This window comes from Arvicola amphibius, chromosome 18 (assembly GCF_903992535.2).
Source record: "Arvicola amphibius chromosome 18, mArvAmp1.2, whole genome shotgun sequence".
In the NCBI taxonomy this organism is placed as follows: domain Eukaryota; kingdom Metazoa; phylum Chordata; class Mammalia; order Rodentia; family Cricetidae; genus Arvicola; species Arvicola amphibius.
In genome coordinates this window covers 9,922,038-9,948,853 of record NC_052064.1, presented here as the reverse complement: position 1 = coordinate 9,948,853, position 26,816 = coordinate 9,922,038, and the positions used below count along the sequence as shown (strand labels likewise).

The following is a 26,816-nucleotide window of genomic DNA, read 5'->3' as shown; positions in this document are numbered from 1 at the left end:
CTTGCTGGACTGTAATATGTATGCGAATGGGAGCAGTGCCTGGGAAAGTGCCTGACATACGTTCTCTTCTCTGTAAAGGGGGTGTCATCAGTGTTAGGTTAATTAGCCATGTCTGATTGCCCTGACCAGCAGAATAGTTTCCATGAAAAGCAAAGCCGGGCTGAGGGAGCATGGCTGCCGCACGTCGGAAAGCTTATACCACATCAAAGGCTTCGCTTCTAGCCTTCTCTCCAATAATCTGAAGAGACACAGATCCTCTATCTACTGTTGTTTTAAAGGTCATCTCGAATTGATTCTGCCCCGTATCATATAAGCATATCTATTTGTTAACCTGGATGCTTGTATCAAAATGGCTGGCATTTGGCAGGACACTTGCTTCAGTAATTTTATATTTCAGGCAAGAAAATAGAAATTCTTAGAGGAAAAGTAATTTTAGTAACTAGAGAATTTAATAGCAGCTCTATTTTAATTCTCCCAGTTATTTGGTATTAATTTCCTATAAATGCATCCATATGTGCAATGCTGTACAAAGATTCTATGAATAAGTGTTGGCAACTATTTGATAAACTGTCTTCTCTAATTTTCTACTTCTGGACTTACTTTCATCCATCTGAAATAATCAGTACTTTGCTTACAGTCAAAATATTTTCAGTCAACAGTACTTAGGATATCTAGAGAAAAAGTCAGCGTGGAGTAACAGATACTGGAAGGATGCATCTGAGTTTGGTTGGTTTATTTCAGCAGGTAATTTAAGTTGTTTTTCTGGTCAGGAATCAACTGAAGTATATAAAACATGCCATAAACCTGAGGTCCTATTTAGTGGATTTCTTCTTTGGTCTGATTTCTGTGTTTTTGCTTGTGTTTCTAGGCTCAGCTATGTAAATCATGCCGAAGATTTGGCTTCCAAGCTTCTACAGTGTTCCCCAAAGAACAGGCTATCTGCACAGGCTGCCTTGAGCCACGAGTATTTCAGCGATCTGCCCCCGCGGCTATGGGAGCTGACTGATAGTGAGTAGGGCCCATCTGCAGCGTCCAATCAGAGCACTTTGTCCTCAATATGTAGCTTGCATATAGACAGATGGCCTCATTTATGTGTGCATAATCAAAAGGTTATGTATATATGTGTATGTGTTATGAGAGTGTGTGTGTGTATGTATAATGAGAGAGAGAGAGTGTGTGTGTGTGTATGTGTGTGTGTGTGTGTGTGTGTGTGTGTGAGAGAGAGAGAGAGAGAGAGAGAGAGAGAGAGAGAGAGAGAGAGAGAGAGAGAGAGAGAGATGTGTCATTGCTCAAGCCAGAAGGGGGATCATGTATATATATTTATTGGAGTCCTGCCATTCAATTGCTAGCTTACCAGACACAAAAAGAAAATGGATTCATTTTTTGCTATCTCTACTCTGCAGTCTGCAGCTGCACGTCTTTGTATTTGATTATGTGTGTGTCCAAAAAATGATCTGAGCAGTCATAAAGGCAAAGGAAAATATGATTTACATATTTAGTGCTTTCTGCACACAGTGCTATTTTAACTGGCTGCAGTACACAGAGGAAAAATGATTCATTTCTGTTTGATTTTCAGAGGCCATCTTGGTTGTAACAATAACCTTAAAGAGCACTGTTAGGCAGGGAGCTGAAGAGCAGAGCTGGCAATTGGCTGATGGACTGAGCTGGCATGTAAGGACTGAAGACATGTAATTCATTTTAACTGCACATGCTCTTGGTATTTGTACAGACAGCTCTTCTCTAGATCTTTTTAAAACAAAACACATTCCTGGGTGGGTTTTGTTTTGTTTTTACAGAAGTGCTCATATTTGCACAGACTTTTCCAATTACATTTAAAGTATTTGGGGAAGGATTTATGGCTGGGTGGATCTCAGCTTTCTTCCCAAGTGTGAAACAGAATTCTTGTGAAATTTTAAAATACACTGTGGCAGCAGTAGGAATATTTTTATTCAGTGATGATATGTTCTTTCCAAAAGACCCATTAGAGATATTTCTTAACATATTTTCCTGATTGCCTTAAAATAGCATACTACATAGATGCATAAATATCTGTAATGCATTTATTAATTCTTGTACATACATCACTTAAAAGTAGATGTGAAGTTACTGCCTTTGTCTCTAAGAGTTTTGACTACCCCTCTAGTATTGGATTGGATTCTCCATAGCAACAGCCACAATCACCCTCTATTTTGGCACTAAATCCTATGTAACAACTCCCTTGAGCATTCTCAAGCTAAATTAGATAGATAGATGATAGATAGATAGATAGATAGATAGGTAGATAGGTAGATAGGTAGATAGGTAGATAGATAGATAGATAGATAGATGATAGATAGATGATAGATAGATGATAGATAGATAGATGATAGATGATAGATAGATAGATAGATGATAGATAGATAGATGATAGATAGATAGATAGATAGATAGATAGATAGATAGATGATAGATAGATAGATGATAGATAGATAGATGATAGATAGATAGATGATAGATAGATGATAGATAGATAGATAGATAGATAGATAGATAGATAGATAGATAGAGAGAGAGAGATAGATATCTCACACTTATTTCTATCCATTTTCTTGTAGCCCTAAGGTAACTGTAGATGTATTGACCTAATTCTCTCCTTATTCTTACAAATCTTCTTTAACACCTCAATTATTCCCAGCCTATATTTCCTTTATCATCCATACTACTTCATTTCCAAAGATCTACCATCTATTATAGCAGTGATCCCAACTTTTTAAAGAAAATTCAAGATTAAAACCTATGGAAAAAAACAAAATAATGAATTGATCATGCATATCTTTATACTGGTAAAAACAAAAGGTGCAAATGGGATCCTTAGTGTATGGCTTCTTGAACTTCAGAACTGAGGATTGTTTTCCCCATGCAGTAGAGCTCCCACCTTGATCTCACCCCTCCTTAGCGACATCTCAATCCCAGTCAACCTGATGACTGGGTTTAAGTCAAATTTTGAGGGTCTGCAAATTCGGAATTCTGTAGTAGTACTTTCCTGTTAATATGGACTTATTACCCCTTTGCCACTTAGTTTATCAGCCGGTGGTTAAATCCACTTTCTGTAAGGGAGTAAATGCCTACACATTATCACTGAGCAACAGACTGCCAACCGAGACAGCCTTGCCCCCGTCATTAACAAGTGCAATGTATGCAGAACACCAGAGGGGAATTAAAACCACAAAAAATACCTCAGGGTGGTATTTTTAATATGAGAATTTAATTTGTAATTTCACAGATTAAGAATTTTGGCTGCATTAATCCCTTTATCAGCTCACAGCAGGCCATTTGCAGAAGCATAACCATAAGGCGATATTCATTGGCAGAAACACGTCTCTGCATAACGTTAAACATCGCGAGCAGTGAAACCTTTTGAAGGGGGGAGAATAAAGATGAAAAATCATTATATTTTTAAAGCGAGATTCTACTAAATGCCTCTGGTAACAATTTTGAGTTACAGAAATGCTATTTCTGCGTCTAGAAGATAATCATTATGAAGGATAAATCCATTCTCAAGAAAGGACAATCCCAGTATTAAATACTATAGTCATTTCCATTTAGAACAACGTGGCTGCCCTTGTAAACATGTTTGCAAAACAAAGAATCCCCAGACTTCTGTGACTTCAGGAATTAGGCTGCTTGACTCTTGCGTGAGTTAATATTTGACTGACTGTACTCAGAAATTTTCAGAGTCTTCAAATCAAACTTCAGATTTGTGTAGATTTTTGTAAAGTTCACTGTCCGGCATATGGCAGAGTTTGTGACAGCCACAGAACCCAGAACTCTCATGTCTTCCCTTTCAAGAGCATTTGGGGGAGGATGGACCTGTCAGGAAGTACTGCAGAACCAACAGAAGGACGAGCCCACACGTGGTGGTTCTGATCACCAGGCTGAGGAACCCAGCTGTCTTGGTCAGCTTACACTGTCATGAGGAAATAGCACAGCGGGGGAAGCTGAGACAGTAGATATTTATCCTCACAGTTCCAGGGATAGACAGAAGATGAAGACAGAGGTACTGCTTGATTCTGTTTCTGTTCTCACACTGGCAGAGGCCCGCCCTGCTTGGTCCTCATAGGGAGAGGAACATGTCTCTCCTCTTCTTCCTATAAAGCTACTAATCCCATTGTGAGGACCACTCCCTTCCTAAGGTCATCTAAGCTTCTAAGCTTCATTACCTCCCAAAAGTCCCATTCCCAGATACCAACATATTGGGGCTTAGGCCACTAACATCAATTTGCAAGGGGGCACAATTCATTCCACAAAGCTCTTAGTCTCTGATGACTCATAGCACTTTATAGGAGAATGTCCACAAGACAACAACACCAAAACAACTTAAGGCAGAACCTGAAACCAAGTTAAAAGGGGAATATCGGTCTCCAGCCTTGATATGCTTTGATTTATCAGACCTCGTGGGTGTACGGTCCACATAGGTGTAAGAATCAATAGAATCGGTGGAGCTGTTTGGGCCTCGCAGGGAAGTGCCGACCAGGGACCAGATAATATGGCTGATGATGCTGATCTGGATTCACCAGGAGAAGGCTAGGAAGTGTGGAAGTGAAAGTGTGTTGTGGATGGCCAAGCCCTGATGGTGATGTGAGAAAACTCAGCTGACTTCTCAAAATGGTCACTGAAGCCCATTAGAACATTTATTATAGCTATGTAATAAAATTTAGAAGTGAAGAATTAGTGTCACCAAAGTAGGAAATAAAATAAATACATCAAGGGAAAGAAATTGAACAATTGCCTAGGGATCTGTCTGACAGTTAAAGCTGACCAAGGGCATTCTCTTCCTGTCCCCAAACCCCAACAGCCTTGCTCTACTTCTTCACAAAGATTTAATTGCAGGTCAATAAATAGAGGGTTGATTTAGAAGAAATTCATTACTTTCCCGAAGCACACCACAGCGCATTCTCCTGTGTATACTGTCAAGTTACATAAATAATTGAAGCTGAACTATGCTTGTCAGAGTAAATGAACAAAATATACTTCACAGCACAGAATCCTTGATTTTTATTACATTCATTTGCTAATTCATAAAACTCAAATCTCCTAAAAGAAGGCCGGCAAATTGGTCCGGTGTGGAGATCACTGAGCAGGAAATCAGACACTCCGACTGGAAGCTCAGCTCCACGGGTCTTGGTCAGGCAACTGTGGACATGGGCCTTCGTCCCTCTGGGCTTTCCACTTCTCATTCAGAGAGCGAGTTGAATACGGCATGGTAGTCTTGAGGGACCCTCCCAGATCTCATATTTGTGGTTTTACCCACATGGTCCTCTGTAATCCCTTAACACCGTGATACTATTATGTGGTGTCACGCCATCTTTTTATGAGCATAGCAAGCACACCTATTTCCTTCTTTCGTTAATTAATAACTTTATTTGAGACAGGGTTTCACTATCTCCACTAGACCCACCTTGCACTCACAGAGCTCCTTGCCTGCATCTGTCTTCCAGGGCTGGGATTAAGCTCCTGCATGACTGTGCTGGCCCACTAGAGCACTTACTTTAAACGGCTTTGCCGTTTCCTTTTCCCATTGTGTCTTGACTGTCTCCCCACCAGGCAGCAATAGCTCTTATGGTGCCATTTCAACTCCTCTGTCTTTGTGGGGTTGGTTCCCCAGCATCACGTTGATCTGTCACTGGGATTTCGCACAGTATCTGCCACCTCTTTCTGCTGACACTTGGATTCCTGGACAGGATTCTTTCACGGTTTCCTTTTCATCTCCTAGAACCGTCCTCTGCAAACTCCCACGCCAGGCCGGCAGGCTGAGACACACGGTTAGTGGTCCAGTGTGTCCTCCTTAGACCTTCCTGTCTGGCTCACTCCCTAGAGCTGGGTAATTCCACCCAGTCTCGAGATTGAGATATCATCCAAACATTGCCGGCCCCTGAAGTCCCATTCCTAGTCCTTGCTCTCCTGAGTCCCATAGTAGATACTGAAAAGTTAGGATTACTAGACTCAGACTCGTAAGCTTTTCACCCCATCTTGCCCCTGCTGAATTCCTGCTATTGAGAACAAATGGCCACACTATCTTTCTGGGTGATGGAGGTGATCATTGTTTTCTTGGCTTCTGTCACATGCCTCCACAGAGCCACACCAGTACCCACCTAACCTTGCCGCTTCCCCTCATATATGTTCACAAGAGCGGCCTTGCCGCTCAGACCACTTCCCTTGCCTCCCTGAAGCAAGCTCTGATTTCACCTCTTTCCATATTTTTATGCTTGCTTCCCCTCCAGGTTTGCCTGCCCTCTCCCCTTCACATGGCTGCTCAAACATCCCTTCTCTATCAGGGACAGCCCTGACCGTCTCTCCAACCTCTGTTTTATTCCTTCTCTACTTTCCTTCTTCACTGCCATTATTTATTAGATGTATTTGTTTGTTTATTTTGTCCTCCTTCCAGTCAAAAGTCCCAAGGCAAGCCAGCATTTCCTTCTCCTCTGATTTGCTTGCTGTAGGATTCTGTGATTCCCAGGAAATGTTAGAGTAAAAGTCCACTTCGGTCACGAGTGACTGAAAGAATGGCAAAGGCTTGTCTCCAAATCCAGGTTTACTGTTCTGAGATCATAGAGACATGATCTGTGGCTCCGTGTTGTGCAAGTGTACGTGTGTATACGTGTGTATGTGTGGAAATGTTTATAGTCGTGTGTGTGCTTTTGACCACTGGCCTTTCAAACGCCAACGCCACATACCACAGTGTACCCCATGCTGGGAATCCAGACTGCATTGCAATCTTCATTTCCTTTTAGACGATATGTTGTCAACGTGTGTATAGCTATGTAAATGGAACCTTTTCATTCTCTCTTCAGTGTCTTCTATTTTTACCGTCCCAAATGTGAGATTGCAGCCCGAAGCTGGAGACAGTATGAGGGCCTTTGGGAAAAACAATAGTTATGGGAAAAGTCTATCCAACAGCAAGCACTGACAAGCCTGGCACTCTGGGAGAGCACAGGTAAGAGACCCTGCTTCACTGGAAAATAATATTCATAATAGACGTGGAATAGACCTATTCACTGAAGTCTTTCAGCCTCATTTCCCCCTGGACACTGTCTCAGGAGTTCCATGGGCTATTCTGGCATTCATGAAACATTTGGCTGGGGCAGAGACCAATCAGGAGTATCAGTGTTTTCAGGCACCACCTAGGCTGCGAGCCACATTCCGCTGTGTCGTGTGCATTCGTGATGCAGTCACATGCAGTGATGCAGTCATATGCAGACTGTTGAGTCACGAGCGTCTACTTTAACTGATCTGCAATTCATCACTGATATTAGGGAAGTTCCACTCTGAGCTGCACCTAAAGCATGAACCTATTTCGTTTGACCAATAAAATTTGGTTTTTTAATTGTCTACTGTCATTTTAAAATGAGGATATTTCATATAGAAGTCTTGATTTCTTGCATTCCATGAAGCATTGGCAACTCTGACAATACTCCTTCCATCCCATCATAGAATTTTATGTGTGATAAGGAGAAGCCCTGTCCCCGTTTTAAAATAAGCTGGCCACTGGGCCCTCGTTGGTTTCTGATTCTCGTCTGGCCCCTGCCACAGACCTACCATAGTGAAACTTTGGCTTTCACAGTTTGGTTCTTTGACCTCTACTGTTTTGTGGGCAGGAACTATAAACTAGCTTGGTGGTGTCCAGGCATGTCAGCCTACCAACTCATCACACATGCCCAGTGGCCAGCGGAAGACAACAGTGTCTGGAAGGTTGTGTCTTTCTGGGTTACCAGAGGGCAATGTCTGAGCTTTGTAATATCTCCCTCTGTTTGTTCGTTTGTTTGTCATTTCAAGTAAGGGCTGCTGTGTAGCCCTGGCTGTCCTGGAACTCCCCCTGTAGACCAGGCTGGCCTCAGACTCAGAGATCCATTTTCCTCTGCCTCTTGAGTATTGAGACTAAAGGCACGTGTCACCGCTGGCCACATCTCAGAATGAGCTTCCCTTGTGAGGAAGACTTCTTAATGTTGGTCCCTGTTAAACATGTTCATCACTTCTCTGTGTTCCATAACTGCCAAGTAAAGTGAGCTGAATGATGTGTACAATAAAAACTGTGCGCGTGTGTGTGTCTCTCTGTGTGTATGTCTGTGTGTGTGTGTATGTGTGTGTGTGTGTGTGTGTAGGGGCTGGAATGGGAGTGTACGCCGGAGATTGATGCCAAGTTCTTCCCTCAATCTCTGTCCACATTATTTTTTAAGACAGAGTCTTTCGTTGAACCTGGAACTTTTGATTCAGGTAGACTACCTGTCCAGCAAGCCTGAGGGATCCTTCTGTCTCTGCCTCCTTAGCATTAAGGTTACAACTATGCCATGTTTGTCTTTTTTTTAAAATGTGTTTTGGGGAATGGCCTGATTTTCTTCTATTTGAAAATCTGGTAAGAAGCTAAGTGGACAGATGGCAAGGACTGTAAATTCAAATATATACCCAGCCCTGTGAAAGACCTGCCAAGTATCTTCGGCGATTTTAGAACTTAGCTTTTCATGCTCTCAGCATGGAGTTTAATTTTGCTGGCCTAGAGATGCGGTAGAGATTTATGTTGATTTGGAAGGGGAAAAAAGATTCCTAGTTAAAATATGGCTCATAAAGGCTGGCCAGAAGCTGCTGCTCTTAAGCCTGCAGCTCCACAGGTAGCCTCATGTTTCCAAGAGTGGTTTGATTCATGAGAGTTGTATGTGGCATGCACATTTTTAAAGTGTTTAGCTCCCACATTGCAGACTCCTTAGCTGATTAGGTAGAAGGAAAACAAAAGTGGGCCCCGTTTTATTGACTCATGCACACACACACACACACACACACACACACACACACGAACAAGTCTGTCTTTCCGCCCCAGGACCATATATGTCCTTTCTTCTTGGCTCTTCAGAACGTTCCTGACCGATGCAGTCAAGGCTGCGGTGGTGTGTTCAAGACCAACTCATCCTTGTAGAAATCCAAGAGAGCTGGCAGAACAGAGCATTGCCCAGAAAGATTCAAAACTGGCTGGTTGAAAAGATGTTTACAAAGGTGCTTGGGACTGCAGCTGCAGTCCTTATAAAGCTGATAGAGCTTCCTCACACCGGATCCAGAGTTGGATCCACAGTGGCTGAGTCTCTCTGCAAGTGTTTGATAACAGTGCATGGACTTTCCCAATGAGTGTTGGCCCTGTTACACCAACTGTGAAGGCTTCAGTACTACTGCTGCTCCAGCTATGACATCTGATTCAGTAGGCCACTAAGGCAAGATCTCAATTCTTTTCAGAAGTTTTTTGGAAAACTGGATTCTGTCAATAGAAAAAGAAATCATCTTAGTATCTTATTTTTTGCAAGTATGACTACCAAATGTTTCCATGTTAGAGATCAGACAGTGCAGCCTGTTTGTTGGTCCCCTGCAGTATATGGTGTGGCTTCTTTCCGACCAGTAGATGAATTCCAAACTAGAGACATTATGAAGCTAAAAGTCATGTTCTCAGGAAGAAAATAAGATAAAATCCTCTAGTCTTTGATTTTCTGATTTTTTATTTGTCACATGTTTATAGCAGTCTGTGGCACATTAAATTTTACAAGAGCATATCAAATTTTTTATAACACCCACAGTGACTGGGAAGGAGAAAGAGGAGAAGAGCCTGGGTGTTGAGGGAGCCTGAGTACAGGCTCTGGTGATCAGCAGGGCTCTTAGTGTGGAACTTGCATTATGCCGTGCTGATTTTGAAATAAAAGGGACTGGGCAGGCAGGAATGCTTCAAGTCCTAATATTTCTCCAATCCCTCAATGCCACATTATTTCCTTCCTCGCAAACTAAGGTCACTTCAATTATTTAGTTAATAATGTTGGATTTACATAAATTGGCCTTAGTGGAAAAGCTAATGAGATGCATTTTTTGCTGTGCAGAAGAAAGCAATTTGGGTTTTAGAGTCTTGTAGCCAAATTAACTGAAAAGAAAGTTGCAAGTGCCTGGGTTAAGAGTAGGGGTAACCGCCACTGGGGATTAAAGCAGACTCCCTACATTTTGTGATTCTCTAGAGACACCCCAGCTGTTTCAGAGCTTGTTCCCACTTGTTTGCATAAATGCATAAAATTATTTAATTTAATTAAAGAACTTGAGGGGACCACAGATAGTGAAGTCTTCACTAGATATTCAGGGGTTGTAGATTTATAAGGTAAAATAAACAACTTACCTGAATCAGGACAGGATAAGATAAACTAGAAAAATAGCATTTTATCAGATGAACCAAAATAACTTAATTGTCTTTCTATTAATCTCTCCCTTTCCCCTTTCTTCCTTTTCCATAAGAAAGAATGGTGTCATAGAATATCAGTAACTGTTTGCCTATTTACAATTATTTTTAATTAAGTTCAATTCCCCTTCAGTATCTCTTCCTTGGTAGAATTTTGAGTGCTGGATAGTTGAAGCCTATGGTCACTCTACAGCATCTCACAGTGCCCTTCTGGGCAATACTGATGGATAACACGTCTCTTATCCATCTTTTAAAGGAGAAATCAGAAAAAAAAATGAGCTGGATTTATTGCAGTAGAGTGTGTTTTAGTGCTAGATTCAGACCACTTCAGAAGAACACCCTGTGTTGAAGAGAGGAAAGAGGCCCATGGCAAAGCCTGAGGTATAGAGTCAGAGCCAGGAGACTGAGGGCGACAGGAGAGACACAGAGCTTGGTGTTCTCAGGAACAGACATGAAGGGAAGCTGGCAGGGGTGTCCCTCCAGTGAAGTGCCCTAGTGACTCCCTCAGTTAGCTGTGGGCAAGAGGAAGGGCACAGACAGCCTTCGCAAAGACCGGACAAAAGTCAGCAGTAGCCGTAATCTATCTGCCATATTGACTCTGGAAACTGTTCCAGGATATGTAGCCACCAATAGCTCTCCTCCATGCTGTGACATTGTGGTGGCTCACACTTTTGCTCTCTGTCAACTCTACTGTCCTCATCTTCCCTTTCCTTTGTGGCTTCTGCTGCCTGCTTTTGCTTATTCATGGATCCATCTTCATCTCTCTTCCCTTTGTCTGACTTCTGGAGGAGTTGACTAGTGGGCTCTTATTGCCTTTGATTCTAAAACCCTCCTAGAAGACATCTCCAATTTTTATGCTTCATAACCATCATCAAGAAGAAGAGAGTGAGACTATTGGGTCAACCACCCCTTTATCAGCTACAGCCTGATCCCAGGCCACTTCAAGGTCAGGACTGAGCCTGGTTCAGTTCACCCAGCTATAAGTCAGGTGGCCACATGATTCATAAGGACCCTTCAAAATGCAACTCTGGTTTTGTCTGTCCCAAAAGCTTCTGTGAAACAAACCATGTGACTACAATGGGCCTTGATCTGGCTGGGGCAAGGTTCTAATTAGACTCGCGAGAGGAAGGCTCATCTTGAACACTCAGTGACATCCATGCGGTATATCAGATCCTCATTGGCTGATATTTGGGGCTGTTGGCTAAAGTTTGTTATTGTTGTTGTTGTTGTTGTTATTGTTGAGTTCTTGCATTTTCTCAACAACAGTTGCAGATGGAGAGAATGGTTATTAGGATGTATCACCATCTTTATTCAAATGGTAAATCTGGGTCTTTCAGGAGAAGGAAGATCACAGTCTGTCTTGTTGTTGCCAGGACTCTGCACGATCCAGCAAATGTTTCTTCTCAAGCAACTGTAGTTTCATCATTTCTTTTGTCTTGGGTAGTTGACAACATTTGTGGAAATAGATAGTAGGAGCAGAGGAACAAACCTGAGCATCCTCCCAGTCTTTATCATTGCTCCAACTGCACTAGAAAACTGAGACAGAACTTTACATCTGCTCTGTAAAGTTGCGTGGTGCCTGATGCCTAGTACCTGGTACACGATGCATGCTGCGCGCTATAAGCACCGGCCTGAGAAGATGCTGCAGACTTAATCAGTTTCCTACCCGCCAAGCTCCACACCCTTTACTGTAATGGGGTGACCACATGAATTCCAGCATAGCTATGCTGTAGACCACAGCCACTTTGTGGCAATGTCAAAAGGTTGGATACCCCTGCACGTTTAGCTCTCTTCCATGCTGAGGAGTCTGTTACCTCCTAAAGGGCTGAGGAAAGACTGTAGAAGTTTGCCTCTTTTGTTCCCTCCTCCATCCTTCCTTTTCTTGGGGCACCTCTAATCCACACTCAGCATCCTTACCACCCCAACTCCACAAGCAGATGAGCAAAAGACTGAGGGATCGACTATCTAAAAGCAGAATGGAAGCGTTCTAGTGTGATTCGGGAGAGCATTTGTAAACCACTTGGTTTTGTATTGAAATAGTAGACTTATGGAGAAGTTATAAAAACAGTATCATTCCCTGACTTTCCTAAATACCATTCTCTCTTTTTCTCCCCCACCTCTGCCATATGTAAACATGAGTAAACATTTAATTTTTCTAAACTGTGCATTATTTATCTGATGACCTTTTATGTTTAAGTAATACAGTGTACTTACCTTTAAAAAAAGCAATTTAGAGTTATAGTTTTAATATTAAAAATAATGATAGCTTTTTGATCTTGTCTTTTTTATTTCATTCTCTGATTAAGGGTGTTTTCTGTTTATTTGGTTGGTGTCTGTTTTACCTGTTATTTTGTGGCTTTTTGTTTTGGGTGTTTGCTTGAGGTTTTGGTTTTGAAGTGACTGAAAGAAAAGATACTAGTTTCATACTCTACAGACTAGCTTCTTAGCCCACAGATCCTAAAACAAGTTCTATCTCTCTCTCTCTCTCTCTCTCTCTCTCTCTCTCTCTCTCTCTCTCTCTCTCTCTCTCTCTCTCTCTCTCTCTCTCTCTCCTCTTTTTTTGTGTGTGTTTAAGTGTGTGTGTGATTTAGCATTTCTAGATTAGAAGATTTTTCAAACTATGAGTTGGGCAGAGAAAGTAACACTGCAGCTTGCATCTTCTGACAGTTCAAAACCCAAAGCTTTTTGCCAACAGCATAATCTGAGTAAAGTTTTTTTGCGTAGAAGGAGGCACAGGTGTGAGTAACTAACAACCAGACTGTATTTTACAATGTATGGTCCCACCCCTGACTGGTTGTCCTCAGCTCAGGAATTCTATTTTTCCTTTTCACCTAATGTTGATTCTTATGGATTTGGGGGTGCAGAAGGAATTGCCTTTGCTCTCACTGCGTTGTATTGTATTATTAATACCAGGAGAGCAGCCGAGTCCCACCAGACTGCCTTTGTGGTCTGTTGGCACTCTAAGAGGTGTCTGAGCATAAAACGAAGCTGTTTGAGCTGCAGTGGGCTGATGGCCAGAGCTGACATTGTACTGTGTGGAGCACGAGGCATAAAGGGCAGTGTTGAGAGGGGAAGGCAGAAAGAAGCTCAGCCACCCCTTTGGTCCCACAGGTCATCCTCATCATTCCCTCCGAGATGGTCCTCTCGTGCAAGCTTTGTCCGAGTGACAAGTGGGATCAGGGTTAGGGCTAGACATTAGGGCTCAAGCATGAAATGAGGGCCTTAAGCAGATTAAATAAACATATATAATACATATATTATAAATATATTTATATTTCATATATTATATTTAATATTTATATTAAAAATATAAATAAATAAATATAATAAAAACATCACATAAAAGGTCTTCCAATAAGAAAAGTTGAACATTTGGCTAAATTATTACAAGTATAATTAACAAAATGTTTGCATTACTCTGAGATGCTACTGTGGATAAAGCTTTTAAGAACATGAATTTGGTTATGCAAATGTATAATTTGCTGAGTCTCTTTTGGAACTTAGAATGGCTGCTGTTTCTACTAACACACACAGACACACACACACTCATACACACACACATTCACTCACATACACACACTCATACTCAGTGCTACACATCAAAGACTAATTTTTCAATAGTTATAGAGTGTTGAAGTAACAACATATAGATTAGAGCCTTACCTTTCCACCTCTGGAAATACTGTCCAAGGTCTAGAAAAACTAAAACAATATAAAGTTAGAGGATTTGGCGGAAATTTATCCCATAGCTAATATCATCATATGAGCCAAATACTATTCCTTCAGCTCCCACACTGGGGTGAAATTTTGAATTAGCACCTTTGAATCAGCACCATTGTTTTAAAGTAGTTTGTGTTCTGTGTAGTGCCCTTGGATTTTTAATTGCGCTGGATTATAATTTCCAATGCAATTAGTAAAATGCCCTCAATTACATGATTATTGTAAATGAGGCTATTGGCTTAATTACTATAAATGGGAAAGATGTGTGATTATCATGTGCAGCTAGATCATGTACAGTACTTATTTTATTTTATTACATACAGTGGCATAATGATAACACATAATTATGTTGTATCTTCCCTTGGCCAACAAATCTCCATAGTGAGATGCACGGAGTTGCGATCCATTGACAATAAGCCACCCACTGGACCCTTCTTTGTGAAGTAATTGGGTTATTCTGTGAGTGTAATTGAATACACTGCTTCTGTGCAAGCCGGACACATCTAAATGTGAAAAGACAAAAACAGAAGGCAGAAAACTTCACCTCATTGATTCAAAACGTTCAAAGGACTAAATTCTGTGAGTCTCGGGAATGTAGTCCTTCCAGCGTGTAACACCGAGTCCCTTTGTACCTGTTTGCTTTTGTGTGCGCGTGTCATCAGCCCCATCCGTGGCAGTAGCCACATTCAAATCTGCCCGAGGAGAAAAGAGGGCTTGTCTCGGCTGTGACAAACATTCTAATCATCCTTGGTTTACAGATGCACACTTAACAAGCTTATAGTGCATAATTAATTCTGCAAAGGATGCCGCTTGACAGAGTGGGATTAGGAGAACTGCATATTCATAGTGGCAGGAGAAAATGAATCTATCTTCTCTGGGTAGGGGTGGGGTATTACTGTGTTCTTTAGAAACCGGCACATCTCAGAGGTGTTGCTCTCAAAATGATCGCAGGATGGAAGGAAATCAGTAATTACAGAGCCAGGCATTCAGTTGTGTCCTAATTTTCCCACCAGTTTTCCAGCGTCCCGGCTGCCTCAGAGACTTAAAGTATTCTCATTAGATAGCAGCGGAGGCAGCAGCCTCGCCGACTCCCTCGCTCTCTCCCTGGCTTTTCTTTTCTTCCCCCCTTCCATGCCTGCCTTGGGAGTGACTGTGAAGATCATTTGCTGGAATGATTGGCAGGTTAGAGGATTCGATCAGATGAGTTCCTCTTAGTGCAGGTCAAAAAGGCTAGTTAGCAGGAGCTGTCGAAAAATGCCAGCAGCATTCGAAATGGGAAATGTCATGACTTCCAGGCAGGGGGTGCCACCTGGAACAGAAAGCCCTCAGCTCATTAGCTAGTTACAGGATGCAGGCTTTAACTGGAGGGGGCAAGGGAGGAAAGATAATACCCAATAGGAAAAATGATTGTGAAGTGGAATTGATTTCATGTATAATTTGTTTATCACTAGAGGGGACAAATGCTGTCCTTCTGACATGAGCAGAGGAGCGTGGACTAAGAATGAAGCCACTTAGCATAATCTGCAGGTTGAGCTTCGGATTTCAAGAATGCAAACTTCTTTATCCTTAACTGGGGAACCGATCAGGTCATGTTACGTTAATTAAAGCTGGCATATTCTAAAATGTTTTATCTGTGCAATTGCGATGACTCCACAGAAACAGGGAGATGGACAACTTTAGCTTAGCTGCATGCTGAAGCAGAAGGGGCTGGTGTGTGCAGGACTAGTTAGCTGCATACTGAAGCAGAAGGGGCTGGTGTGTGGAGGACTAGTTAGCTGCATACTGAAGGAGAAGGGGCTGATGTGTGCAGGACTAGTTAACTGTATACCAAAGCATAGGGGCTGGTGTGTGGAGGACTAGTTAGCTGCATACTGAAGCAGAAGGAGCTGGTGTGTGCAGGACTATTTAGCTGCATGCTGAAGCAGAAGGGGCTGGTGTGTGCAGGACTAGTTAGCTGCATACCAAAAGCATAGGGGCTGGTGTGTGCAGGACTAGCTTAGCTGCATGCTGAAGCAGAAGGGTTGGTGTGTTTCTACCTAGTCACTGCATGAATCAAACCGGGGTCCTCAATTTACAGGCAGTTTCGTTGGTACAGGAGACCCAGTGCCTTCTGAGATATTTGCATCAGACCTGCGCTAAAATAGTAAGGCCTACTAGACAATGACTGCATCATATTTTGGTCCACGGTTAAATTTTTAATCCTTGCTCTTCTTAAAGGGGAAGCTTCCAATTTCACTATGGCCTAGATATCAGTTCACACTCAACACTTTACAAACAAAACTAAAAATAAAGTAAAGTAACCTACACGTTTAAAATCAAAGAGCGTAGTGGCAGTGCAGAAAATGGTATTTCCTGACATGTGCTCCTGTTCTAGGCCCGGGATTAAAACCAGGAGATTTTACAATGAATTAAATATGTCTTAGTGTGGAGCCTTTACCTACATAAATTCTATTAGAAAGTGTATTTTCCTCTGATAAGTTTTATGATGTCTTTCGCTTGGAGGGCATCATCCTGTTGTTTTATCGCGAAGGCCTCAGCTGCAGATCTTCCTGACAGTGTTTACTCAGTGCCCACGTTCTGCAGAGGACACATGTGTTCAGATGTCTTTGCCCTGGCTTTCTTTTTCCTCCTAAGTATCGAGACACTTTATGAGGCCACTGTTAAATAGCCAAGACTGTTTTATCAAGAGGCCCCAGACTGCTGTGTGCGGTGAATAGCACTCTTAAACCCTCCCTGTCAAAACACCAGAGCAAAATTCATTCTCGTCTGTATCTCGCATAAAAAGCTTAGCATTAATCTAAGCATATAGCTGTCAAGTTGTACTGCGTTAGTTCTTTCAAATCAAAAAATTGAAACATCAGTGAGAATCCTTTCCTCTCTCCATGTGAGAGTTTTATTGTACAGTCCAGAAAGTGGCCTTAAAGGGAATATACAAATACATGGTTTTCCACATTTCTGTATGAGAAATGGTTCACCCAAATTGAACATTACTTATCACAGTAATTCAACTTATTGGCAGATTTATTAGAAAAATGAATTTTTAATGAATTAGGGACTGGAGGTGTGCCTCAGATCTATCAGTTTTGTGGGAATGGTGTTTTGTTTTTCCCCAAGGCGTTTTCCACCACAAAATAAATCAATAGATAGATAGATGATAGATAGATAAATAGATAGATAGATAGATAGATAGATAGATAGATAGATAGATAGATAGATAGATAGATAAACAAGCAAATAAAAACTCATTTTAAGTGGCTGGTTGCCTACAGTGGGTTCCCAGGCTGTCACTGTCTTTTAGGCCGGTGGCCCAGACTTCAGAGATGGCTGCTATACAGGGAGGAGATAGATGCTCAGGCCTGGTCCCGTTCCTTATTGTTTTCTTCAGCTCGGTGCTACAAAGTCAGCTCTGTGTTCACTTCCTTTGTGGACTCTGATATTTTGAATTCTGTGTTGCCCTCCTCTGATCGAGCCTGGCATCCCTATATTGATCCTTCCGAACTCTAGGGACCGCGTGAGCATTGTTGCAGTCTCGCCTTCAGGTTTGATGATTTGGGCCCCAGGAAAGGAAGCGTCCTCTGTGTAAGCAGACGTTGCCCCACATGTGCTGCGTTTACCACCCAGGCCCCCACACAGGAGAGTGGCTTTCATACACATCCTGAAATGTCGCCTTTCACCAATTCTAGTGCTCTCACCAGTGAGCCGACGCGTCAGTCCGTAGCCAAGCTGGCTTCTTACCATGCCATGAATCAAGGCAGTGGCAACAACAGATGGTTGCTGGAGTTCCGTTCTTCACTGGCACCAATTACAGCTTCTTAAAAGCTAGTTCCACATAGTACTGTTCTTAACAAAGAAATGAAAGTTATTCATTTTTACCAAGTCTGTACTCTTGGCTCAACATCTTATGAATATTCTGCAGCAGTTAACAACACACGTGCATAAATCCTGTCTACCGCATCCGAGGGTTTCATGCTTGTCTTGGGAAGGAGGTCACAGGTCCTTGTTTGAGGTACACGCTAATCTAGATGCTTTGATCTCCAGAATCTAGATTTAAGTCGAAACAAACTTGCAAACTATGGCAATTCAAACTTGGGTAGGCATTTGACTGCATGTTCTCATAAGCGAAAAAAAAAAAGTTTACCATTCATAGAAAACATCGTTCCTGGAAGGTAGCCAAGAATAGCTGTTGCAGTTGATAAAATTAGAGTTCTTGATAGAAAATTAGTGTTTGAGAAAAGCATGGAAAACTTTGATTAGCCATTGCGAGCTGGGTTGTTTTCCAAAATCTTTTCAAGCAAGATTGGTGATGCCAAAAGTAAGTGAGGTTTTCTTTGTTCTTTTTTTTTAAACTCTGTTTATAGTATAGTGTCCTAATGTTTGAAAGCTCTACAGTTAGCTTCCGTTTGTTTTGTTATGATGAAAAAGTACCTGTAGCCAAGTAGAAAGCTACCATAATGTGTCCTTTCTTAGCTGTGTATCTCTGAGAAGCAAGAGCGTGTTTCTATCATTTTCTTCAGCCAAACAACATACCCCAGCAGATTAATTAAATACGGTATTGCTGTTGTACTGGGCTGCAGTAAAAAAAAGACATTCATAATTCTAGCTAACAAACGCAATGGGTTCAGCAGAAGTTTGCATAAACCCATACAGAGGAATAGATGAAGGATAAACTAATTTTGCCGGAGGATTTTGCCCAAGTAGTACCAAAGGGAGAGGCTCTGAGCAGAAGGAGAAGTTGGAATTTGCATAAATCATGAAGGAAAGGAATGGTGCTTTTTCTTTATTGCTGTAAATTAAATTTGTTCTTTGATCATTTATGTATTTATATAATGCATTATTCTGATTATTTTTGCCCTACCCTCTCTTATCTTCCTTCCAGTCCTGTTATACTTGTTTCTTCCATTTAAATATATTTCCCATATTCACATCTTGTTGTTTTGTTTCATGACCCACTGAGCTTAGCTAGGACCATGTAACCATGGGTTTTGAACTATTGGAGCCCGGTAGACTCACCATACCAATAGGTACACAACTGAAGACAATGATTTCCCCATCAGCTGGACTCTGCCAACAGGGAAGAGAAGGGCTGCATGGCTCCCATTCCCCGTTTGTGAGTGACTGTCCAACAGGACCAGTCTTGTGCAGGCCTAGAGTAGCTGCTGCCAGTTGGTGATTGCCATGGCTGTGGCCTACTCGAAAGCTGACACTCCGGACAGAGTCTTTCTCCCTGTCTCCCAGCTCTTGTGTTCCTTCTGCTCTCTCTCCCATGGAGAGGAATGGTGCTTTAGAACAAGGGAAGCAAGCCCCAAAGCAAAGCCCTGGCACAAAGTTCAACTTCTTTTAGAAATGTTCTGGAAGAAGGTAGGGAATTTAGAGTCAGCAAAAGAGACTGCATCAGCTAGCAGGATCCAGGTGGCAATGGATCTTTGTGCTCAGATTTTAATGTATTTACCTCTGCCAAGACTAACTGGCCTGAGCAGATGGCAATGTGGCAAGAAACACCTGTTTTCTAGATTGTTCTGGGGGACAAAATTAAATAGTTCTTGGCTGATGGAAAGTCTTCCAGGTAAATAATGTTCTTAGCACCCACCTCGTCCTAAATGACTCCTGACGGTAGTAGGGTTGGTCTGCCTGTAGGAACATAAGCAGTCTTAATAGACAACCACCTGCTTGCCAGGGTCTAAAGCTGTTAGTGAGCGGTAAAACATTTAGATCCATGAACCTCTTTCTGTCCTGTCTGCATGCTAAGGATGAGAGATGAAGCCATTGTTTTCCGATTGTACCAGTTATTTGTAGTAGAAATCGAAACTTAATTTCGCAAAGAATCAAACGTTAAGAAAATCAGTTTGATTATGTGGATTTTCTTGGGATGTCCTTGACCCCTCTAGCTCCTACAATCCTCTCTCCTGCCACTTCTGCAGGATTCCCCAAGCTCCACCTAATGTTTGCCTGTGGGTCTGCATCTGTTTCCATCCGTTACTGGATGAAGCCTAACCTGGGCTCATAGGACCTCACAGAGACTGAACTGACAACCAGGGAGCCTGTATGAAACCGACCTAGGCACTCTGCACACATTACAGTTGATCCACTCGTGAGACTGCTACAGTTGGAGCAGGGCCCGTCTGACTCTTTTGCTGGCTTTTGGGACCTTACTCCTCATACTGGGTCACCTTGCCCAGACTTAATACAAGGGGAGGTGCCTAGTCTTACTGCAATTTGATATGCCATGTTTTTGGTTCCTACCCATGGGAGACCTGCTCTTTCCTGAACAGAAACAGAGGAGAAGTGGATGGGGGGGGGTGGGTACAGAGAGGGTTGGGGGTGGAGGGACTGGGAAGAGAGAAGGAAGGGGAAACTGTGGCAGGGATGTAAAATAAAATAAAACAATTTAAAATGTAGCAAATCAAAAACAAGATGGAGAAAAAGTGTATTTGTAGGATTTTTATCTGCAGGGGCCAATCATTGCTTCTTCCCTGGCTATTTTACATAAATACATCCATGGTCTTTGTGTGTGTGTGTGTGTGTGTGTGTGTCTGTGTGTCTGTGTGTCTGTGTGTGTGTGTGTGTATCTGCCTCTGTTTCTGCCAGCAGAAGACACTGTGCGCCGCTTTAAAACCCCTTTGGTCTTCTCTGTGGCTTCCCACCACTCAGTGTGTCTGTCCTTTGAACTGCCTGCCTTCCAACTTCCACCTTCATGCCACCCGTTCATGTGGAAGGCTCCCAAAGAGCCACAAAAAGAGAAGGGTATGTGCACAAGGAGTCGGAGGGAAGAGGTTGCCGAGGGGCCAAAGACTTAACTGAGAAGTAGGATGAGTGTCGCATTTGTTGGCTTATAGCACAATTACCGTGCTTAGGAAATGTACGGAATAGTTAATTAGGACTAAGTGAGCCCCTTTTAGAAGAGGCGGCAGGCCAGGGTTCTGACTGTCAGATGTGTCAAAGATGCAGAATTAGAAGGCTGGTCTCTGGGAGCCAGGCAGTGGAGGGTCTGCTGGAGGAGTCATCCCGAGAAAAGCTACCTCAAGAAGAACAGGCTCAAAGGAGGGCCTGGGTAGCATTTGCATACTTTTCTTGCAAAGGCCTAATGCATAGAGAGGAGATGTCAGTAATGTGGGTCTGGCTTTGTTCAGGGTGAGGAGCACAGGGGAATCAGCCTTTCTCAAAGCCTTGGGCTTAGCCTTGAGGTTGCTCCGGTGAAGTTCTGTTCTTGAGGGCTGTTTGCACACCATTGTCTGTTTGAAGATCTTCTAAACCTAAAGGGCTCAAAGTCTCCCCTCCTACAAGCAGGGGAAAAAAGGGGGAAATTTGTGTGGTGAAAATGGCTTGTGTTGCAGCCTGAACCCAAGCCCCTTTGTTCTTACGCAGAGAACGCTGAAGCCCTGAGAGTCCCTTTTAGGTCCAAGCCAAAGAGGCCCCTCCATCACTTCCTTGCTGTCTCCAAACAAGGCAAAAGCAGCCCTCACTTAAGTCTTTCTTTGCCGACACAAAGGAGGTCTCAGCTCACTTACCAAAAGTATGCTCCTCTCCTCAAGATAAAAAGCAGTTTTGAGTAGCATGGGTCATTTGCTTCCTTCTGGGATTTGCCGCACTTGTAGGGTCACGTCCTAGCTGAGATCAGCCCTTTGCACGGCTCTGCAGTGCAGCTTTTCCTACTCTCGACCGGCCTCGTCTTTAATCTGGTGCAATGGGCTTGTGATTTGAATCTACGTCCAGTCCTCAGAATGATTCCTTCCTTGCCAACGTGGAATGTGCTACGAGGCATGTAGTGGTGTGTTCTCCCCTGTAAGTGCATGTCATGTATATACATTTACACATTTGTAGTGAGCTGTGTGTTTCTGCAGTCCATTTCCATCCCAGTATTCAGGGACCTGAACGCAAGACTTGTTTCAACTTCCCTAGTGTTTTTAACCCTTGTCAGTCAGGAAAATGTGTACTAGAAACACATGCTCGGTCTTACTCTGTTTTTAGTCAGTGTATTTGTTTGTAAGGGTAGCATGAGCAGTTGTGACGGCCTTTTGAATTGACGATTTTCCACAGAGAGCTCAAGGACTAAGTAAAGAAATCTAGTATCTTCATATGAGTGTGTGTGTGTGTCTGTGTGTACGTGTGTGTAAAATTTACAACATGTGAGCTAAGCATTCCTTGTAACTGATCAACTAGGATGTAAAATAAACGTGACATTGGAGGTTGGAAAAAGTACATGCATTGTTTTATAGTGCCAAATGCAGCTTGAGTCTCTCCTTATGAAGGCCGTTGCCTTATCGCTTTCTTTTTAGTTGTTGATCTTTAAGCTAGATTTTGGCTCACTTTAGACTCTCTTGGAAGCCCACCTACAAACATAAAATGGAAATAATGAGAAATGTTTCTGTATCTATGAAAACAGGGAATGTCTGTCTGATTTTCACAATCAAGGCAGAACTGATAACACACGAGGAGAGAGATTCACAGGCCCTGGCTTCTGGGAGAAAGGCTATGGACTCAGTGACAGAGAAACGAGGCACCTTTTATCAGGAAGCCCCTGTCTGGGGGCTTCTGCTGCTGCTCTGAAGCTGGTGGGAATCCTCGTAGGTGAGGCCGGGAGTTGAGGCTTTGGCAATGGCCGGTAGGAGCTTTCTGAACTTGTGAGTGGGAGGATGAAGCGGTGCTTGCGACTTTGCTAACTATGTCAGTTTGGTGATGGTGGGGCTGCCGCCTCTGATCTCAGTGAACTCTCCTTGCTGGAAGTGCTGCATTTTGTCGCCTGCTTTGCATTTCCCTGCGAGAAGCATGTCTGAGGTGGGGGGACTTGAATATACCTCTTTGTTGCTGAGCTTGTCAAGCATGGCGCTGTGTTCTCTTTCCCACCAGGAAGGTCAGGTCGCTGGGGGCCAATCTGTTTTCTGAAACGAACCCTACTGTCTGTCCCTGGTGTCTGACAGATTGAAACAGTTGTCTGTATCGCTGTGCTTTCAACGGTGTCTAAATGTGTTGCTTTCTGGGAAAAAGGTAATACAAGTAGGCTATGTTGAAGAGAAGAGAACCTTCTTAGGGGTTGGACTTTGGATGTTAATATTTATCTAAATGGCAAATTTAATTAACTTTTTAAGAACGTATTTACAGATTGAGGAAGTTGACTATATGTACTGCACGCGCACGCGCGCATGCACACACACACACACACACACACACACACACACACACACACGGAGATAAGCCTTCCGGCTTCTAAAGACTGCATGTTTAATTGGAGTAATAAAATTACGAGGTATGGAACTGTTTCTGTGGTGGACTTGCAGAGGTAAGAAGCTTTTGTTCACTCCGACTGCAGTTTCATGTTTTTGGATCAGAGATATGCATAAAGCCTGAAGAAATGTGCACTGTGCCGAGCTTCACTTCAATACTCTCCAGATAATTGAGCTAATTAAATCTTTACCAACATTAACACAACTCCGGCATTCCTTGGACAGTGGATAATTATTGCATGAACATGGCGCGCTTAAACTAAACAGATGAAAATAGAGTTCTGTGGAATGGGTATTGAGTTTATTCCTTATTCATCTTTTGATAAGGTTTAATTAAAACTGCCTCTCTCCATTGTGGCGAGAATGAATGTGCTTGTTTTCTTAGTGAAAAGCAAATTATTCACCTCAGCCATGGTTCAGTAATCAAAGCCCTTGCAAAGTTTTGGGTTATAGTGTAGCTGTGGGTATATAATTGCTGCAATTCTGTATGAAGGCTTTATCTTTTTTTATTACTTCAACTTATTTATTTTTGTAGAACGAAGTTTATAAAAGTCCATTTTGTAATGTGGTGTGGAAGCACATATGTTTGAAGTCTGGCTGGAGCTTTACGGTGTCTGGATTCTTTTTAAAGGGTGTGTTTCTTAGAACCTCTTGCTGATATTGGAGGCGACGAGGGACAAACATTTAAATAGCGACATTTGTTTATTTCTCTGTTTGTTAAATTTTTACATTAGTGAGAAAAATGCAGTAAAACCTTTGACTATCTCTGGACCCCAAGGAGAGAAGCAACAGGCACTGGGAATTCTCCATTTTTATTCTCTTTAGTATTCTTTAAATTCATTGGAAGTATTTTCTCCATTGCTCTGGTAAAACTCCCCTCATGTTGGTGATAATTGTGTAGTACAAGGAGACTTTATGTGCATTGATGACAATCTCATCAACTTCGTCATGACTGCCGTGGTCTCTTCTCTTGGTTTCATAAAGCACGAGATGACCACAAGGATGTAGGATATTTGGTGGAGCCAAAGCAAAGCTAAAACGAGATGATGGGACTGCGGCTTGAGGTCTCGCCTGTACCATCATCCTGGGGTCTCAGTTCTGGCTTCCCTGCTGTTCTCATTCACGAGATAGGAACCAGGTAAGCTTGGCCTGTGTTCTGTCATAGGGAGCAAGCAGACATCACTCTAGGTCAGCGCTGCAGTGCCCCACAAGCGAATCCACCAGGGTGGAAGGGTCCCTCCCACCTACCACCTCTTGCTGCGTTTTACCCTTAGTACTGGTTGGTGGAACGTGCAGACTGAGCCATGTTCTGTATCTGCAGAACTCTTCTGGGTAGTGAATGCAGTGCTTTGAATTGATTCCCTTGACGGAGCATGATGTCACCGCGCTAGACTGAAGTGGTGTCTCTTAGGTGCAGAAAAGGAAATAGGAAAGAAGAGCTGCCTGCGCTGATCACATGTAGGAGTCAGTTAGGTTTCATGAAATGATTCTTTCAGCCAAGTGCATGCTTGTGTGTGTCTGTGTGCGCGTGTTTGCCATACTACTACACTAAGTCACTTAATAAAATGCATTTTCTTTCACAGTGAGCTGTGACCAAAACAAGTTTCAAAGCAGCTCCTGCTCCTCAGATCGCCTTCATTGCTTCTCCTGGGAGGCAGGGGGAGGGGAGCATTGGGCAGACCTCCAGCCCCTGAACTTGCCCATCAAAGTAATTCCACTTTAATCTGCTTTACACTTTATGCTTCCACCTAAGATGTTTTTTAAACAAAGGATGCAATGGCCAGAAGACTGAAGGGACGGTTTCTCAGGTTTCCCTGAGGGTTTCCAGACATTGTGCTTTTTCTCTGTTTTAGAAAAGATTTGGGGAGCCAGCTAGACCTGTGTTTTGTTTCTCGCTCCCTCTCCCTCCTCTTCCCTTTTTTCCTTCTTCTTCCCCCTCTCCTTCCCTCCCCCTCCCTCTCCCTTCCCTTCCCTCTCTTTCTTTCCTTCCTCCATCCAAGCTGAATCTTCTTTCTCTAATTAATTCCATTTTTGAAAAAAAGCTCTGAGCAACACTAAATATAAGCAGACTTTAAAAGCTTTACAACTGAATAAAGAGAGAAGCCGTTAGTCCTCTCCGTAATCACTCCGGTCTGGTTCCTTCGAGAGAATCATGCCATAGTGACAGGAGCACGGAGGACTTGGGAGCTGCTTCACGTGCTCTGATGAGGTCCTTAGAGAGCTGAGGACCTTGAAGAGAAGAGATTCCTCAACAAAGATAAATACCAAAAAGAACAAAGACCTAAGAACAAAACAAGCTGACTTTCCTCAAAGTGTATTTTATGTGACTTCCTCTGGAAAGTTGAAATAGAGTTGGAGATTGTTTTTTTTTCCCCTGCCCTTGACATTGAATGAGGAGATCTATGTGACACAGACTGCCCCAAAGCCAGACCCTTCTATGGGGGCTCTTATATTTAATGATAAGTTTTTTCAGTGCTTATTCAACAAAAGATGGGAGCCGTTATGAGCTTCCTCCATATTTGCCTGCTCTTATGGACCTTTCGTTAATCATTTATTACACAGTCCTGCTCTGCGGACTTCGCTGAGCTGCAGCAGCTTTCTGAAACTGGAGCAGGTCCTGTGGAGGCCTTTGCCTAGCTTACAGCTGCAGCCAGAACTCCGGGACCTCGCCATATGACTTACAAGCTTGGTATCCTGGGCTAGGTCAGCAGTTCTGAACGTTGGCTTTCCCAGCGGTGAAGCCCTACCTGTCTCACCCATCAGCACGTGGGAAGCCAGAATGTAGACTCTGGAGTATTTAGTCCAAAGGGCTCAGTAACTGAAGTGTTTTCTATGAACCCAGCAGCATCTGTGATAAACACAAGAGATTTATTTGAGCTATTTCATGCTAGTTTTGGGTTTTTTTTTTCAGCCCTCTACTTTATTTATCCAGAATGAAAAGAAAAAACAGACACCCCTTACAATGCATCTTGTTAGTTAATACAAATGATAAGTAAAGGCCACAAAAGGAGGAAGGATGATCAGAGCTTGGGTTGGTATGAGTTGTCAAAGGGCTGAAGGAGAGAGTTCTATAGGATTGGGAAGAGACACTCAAGAGATCTTTTTCCTCAGTAACAAAGAAGCACAAATGAAGGACCGGGTGCAGGAGATAGCTAAGACTTGCTTGTGTTAAGCGGAGAAAGTGATGAGGAGGAAGCAGTCATTGAAAGCAATAATTACAATCCCATCAGTAGTGGCCGTTCCAAAGGCATCCCCAGTGTGGCATAGCCATAAGTTGAAATGGAGAGCAATAGCCAGGAGGCTAATAAAATTATGCCCAAGTGTTGGGAGGAGCTCACTGACCACATGGCCCCTATACAAGGGTCCTCAAGGAGCTCAAGAGGGCTGAACTGTGAAGGAGAACAACTTGGCCAAGTCTGGGAAGGTAGAACTGAGCCCGTTAGCAGCAGCCCGAGGATGGGAATTCAAAAGCAAGACCCAAGATTTCCTCTCTCCAGACACAAGAGAGCTCTGATGAGATACGCATCCATGTTTGAAAGCCCGGCCACTGTTGCTGAGTTGCGGGGAGAGGTCAGCACCGACAGGAAAGAGCGTAAGGTCAGACAAGAAGACAGAAGTGCCAGGTGCATGCCGGGTGCCTGTCTCCC

The 26,816-nt window shown here is 42.9% G+C and overlaps 1 protein-coding gene across 1 annotated transcript in view; it reads left to right on the top strand.

Moving 5' to 3' along the window:
- Positions 1–26,816, top strand: part of Cdk14 (cyclin dependent kinase 14) — a 529,530-nt gene that overhangs the window by 448,319 nt on the left and 54,395 nt on the right. The window contains exons 13-14 of the mRNA XM_038315331.1: positions 869–1,008; positions 6,831–6,973. Of these exons, the coding sequence (XP_038171259.1) occupies positions 869–1,008; positions 6,831–6,946 (256 nt within the window). The 3' untranslated portion in view covers positions 6,947–6,973. The remainder of the gene's footprint in view (positions 1–868; positions 1,009–6,830; positions 6,974–26,816) is intronic.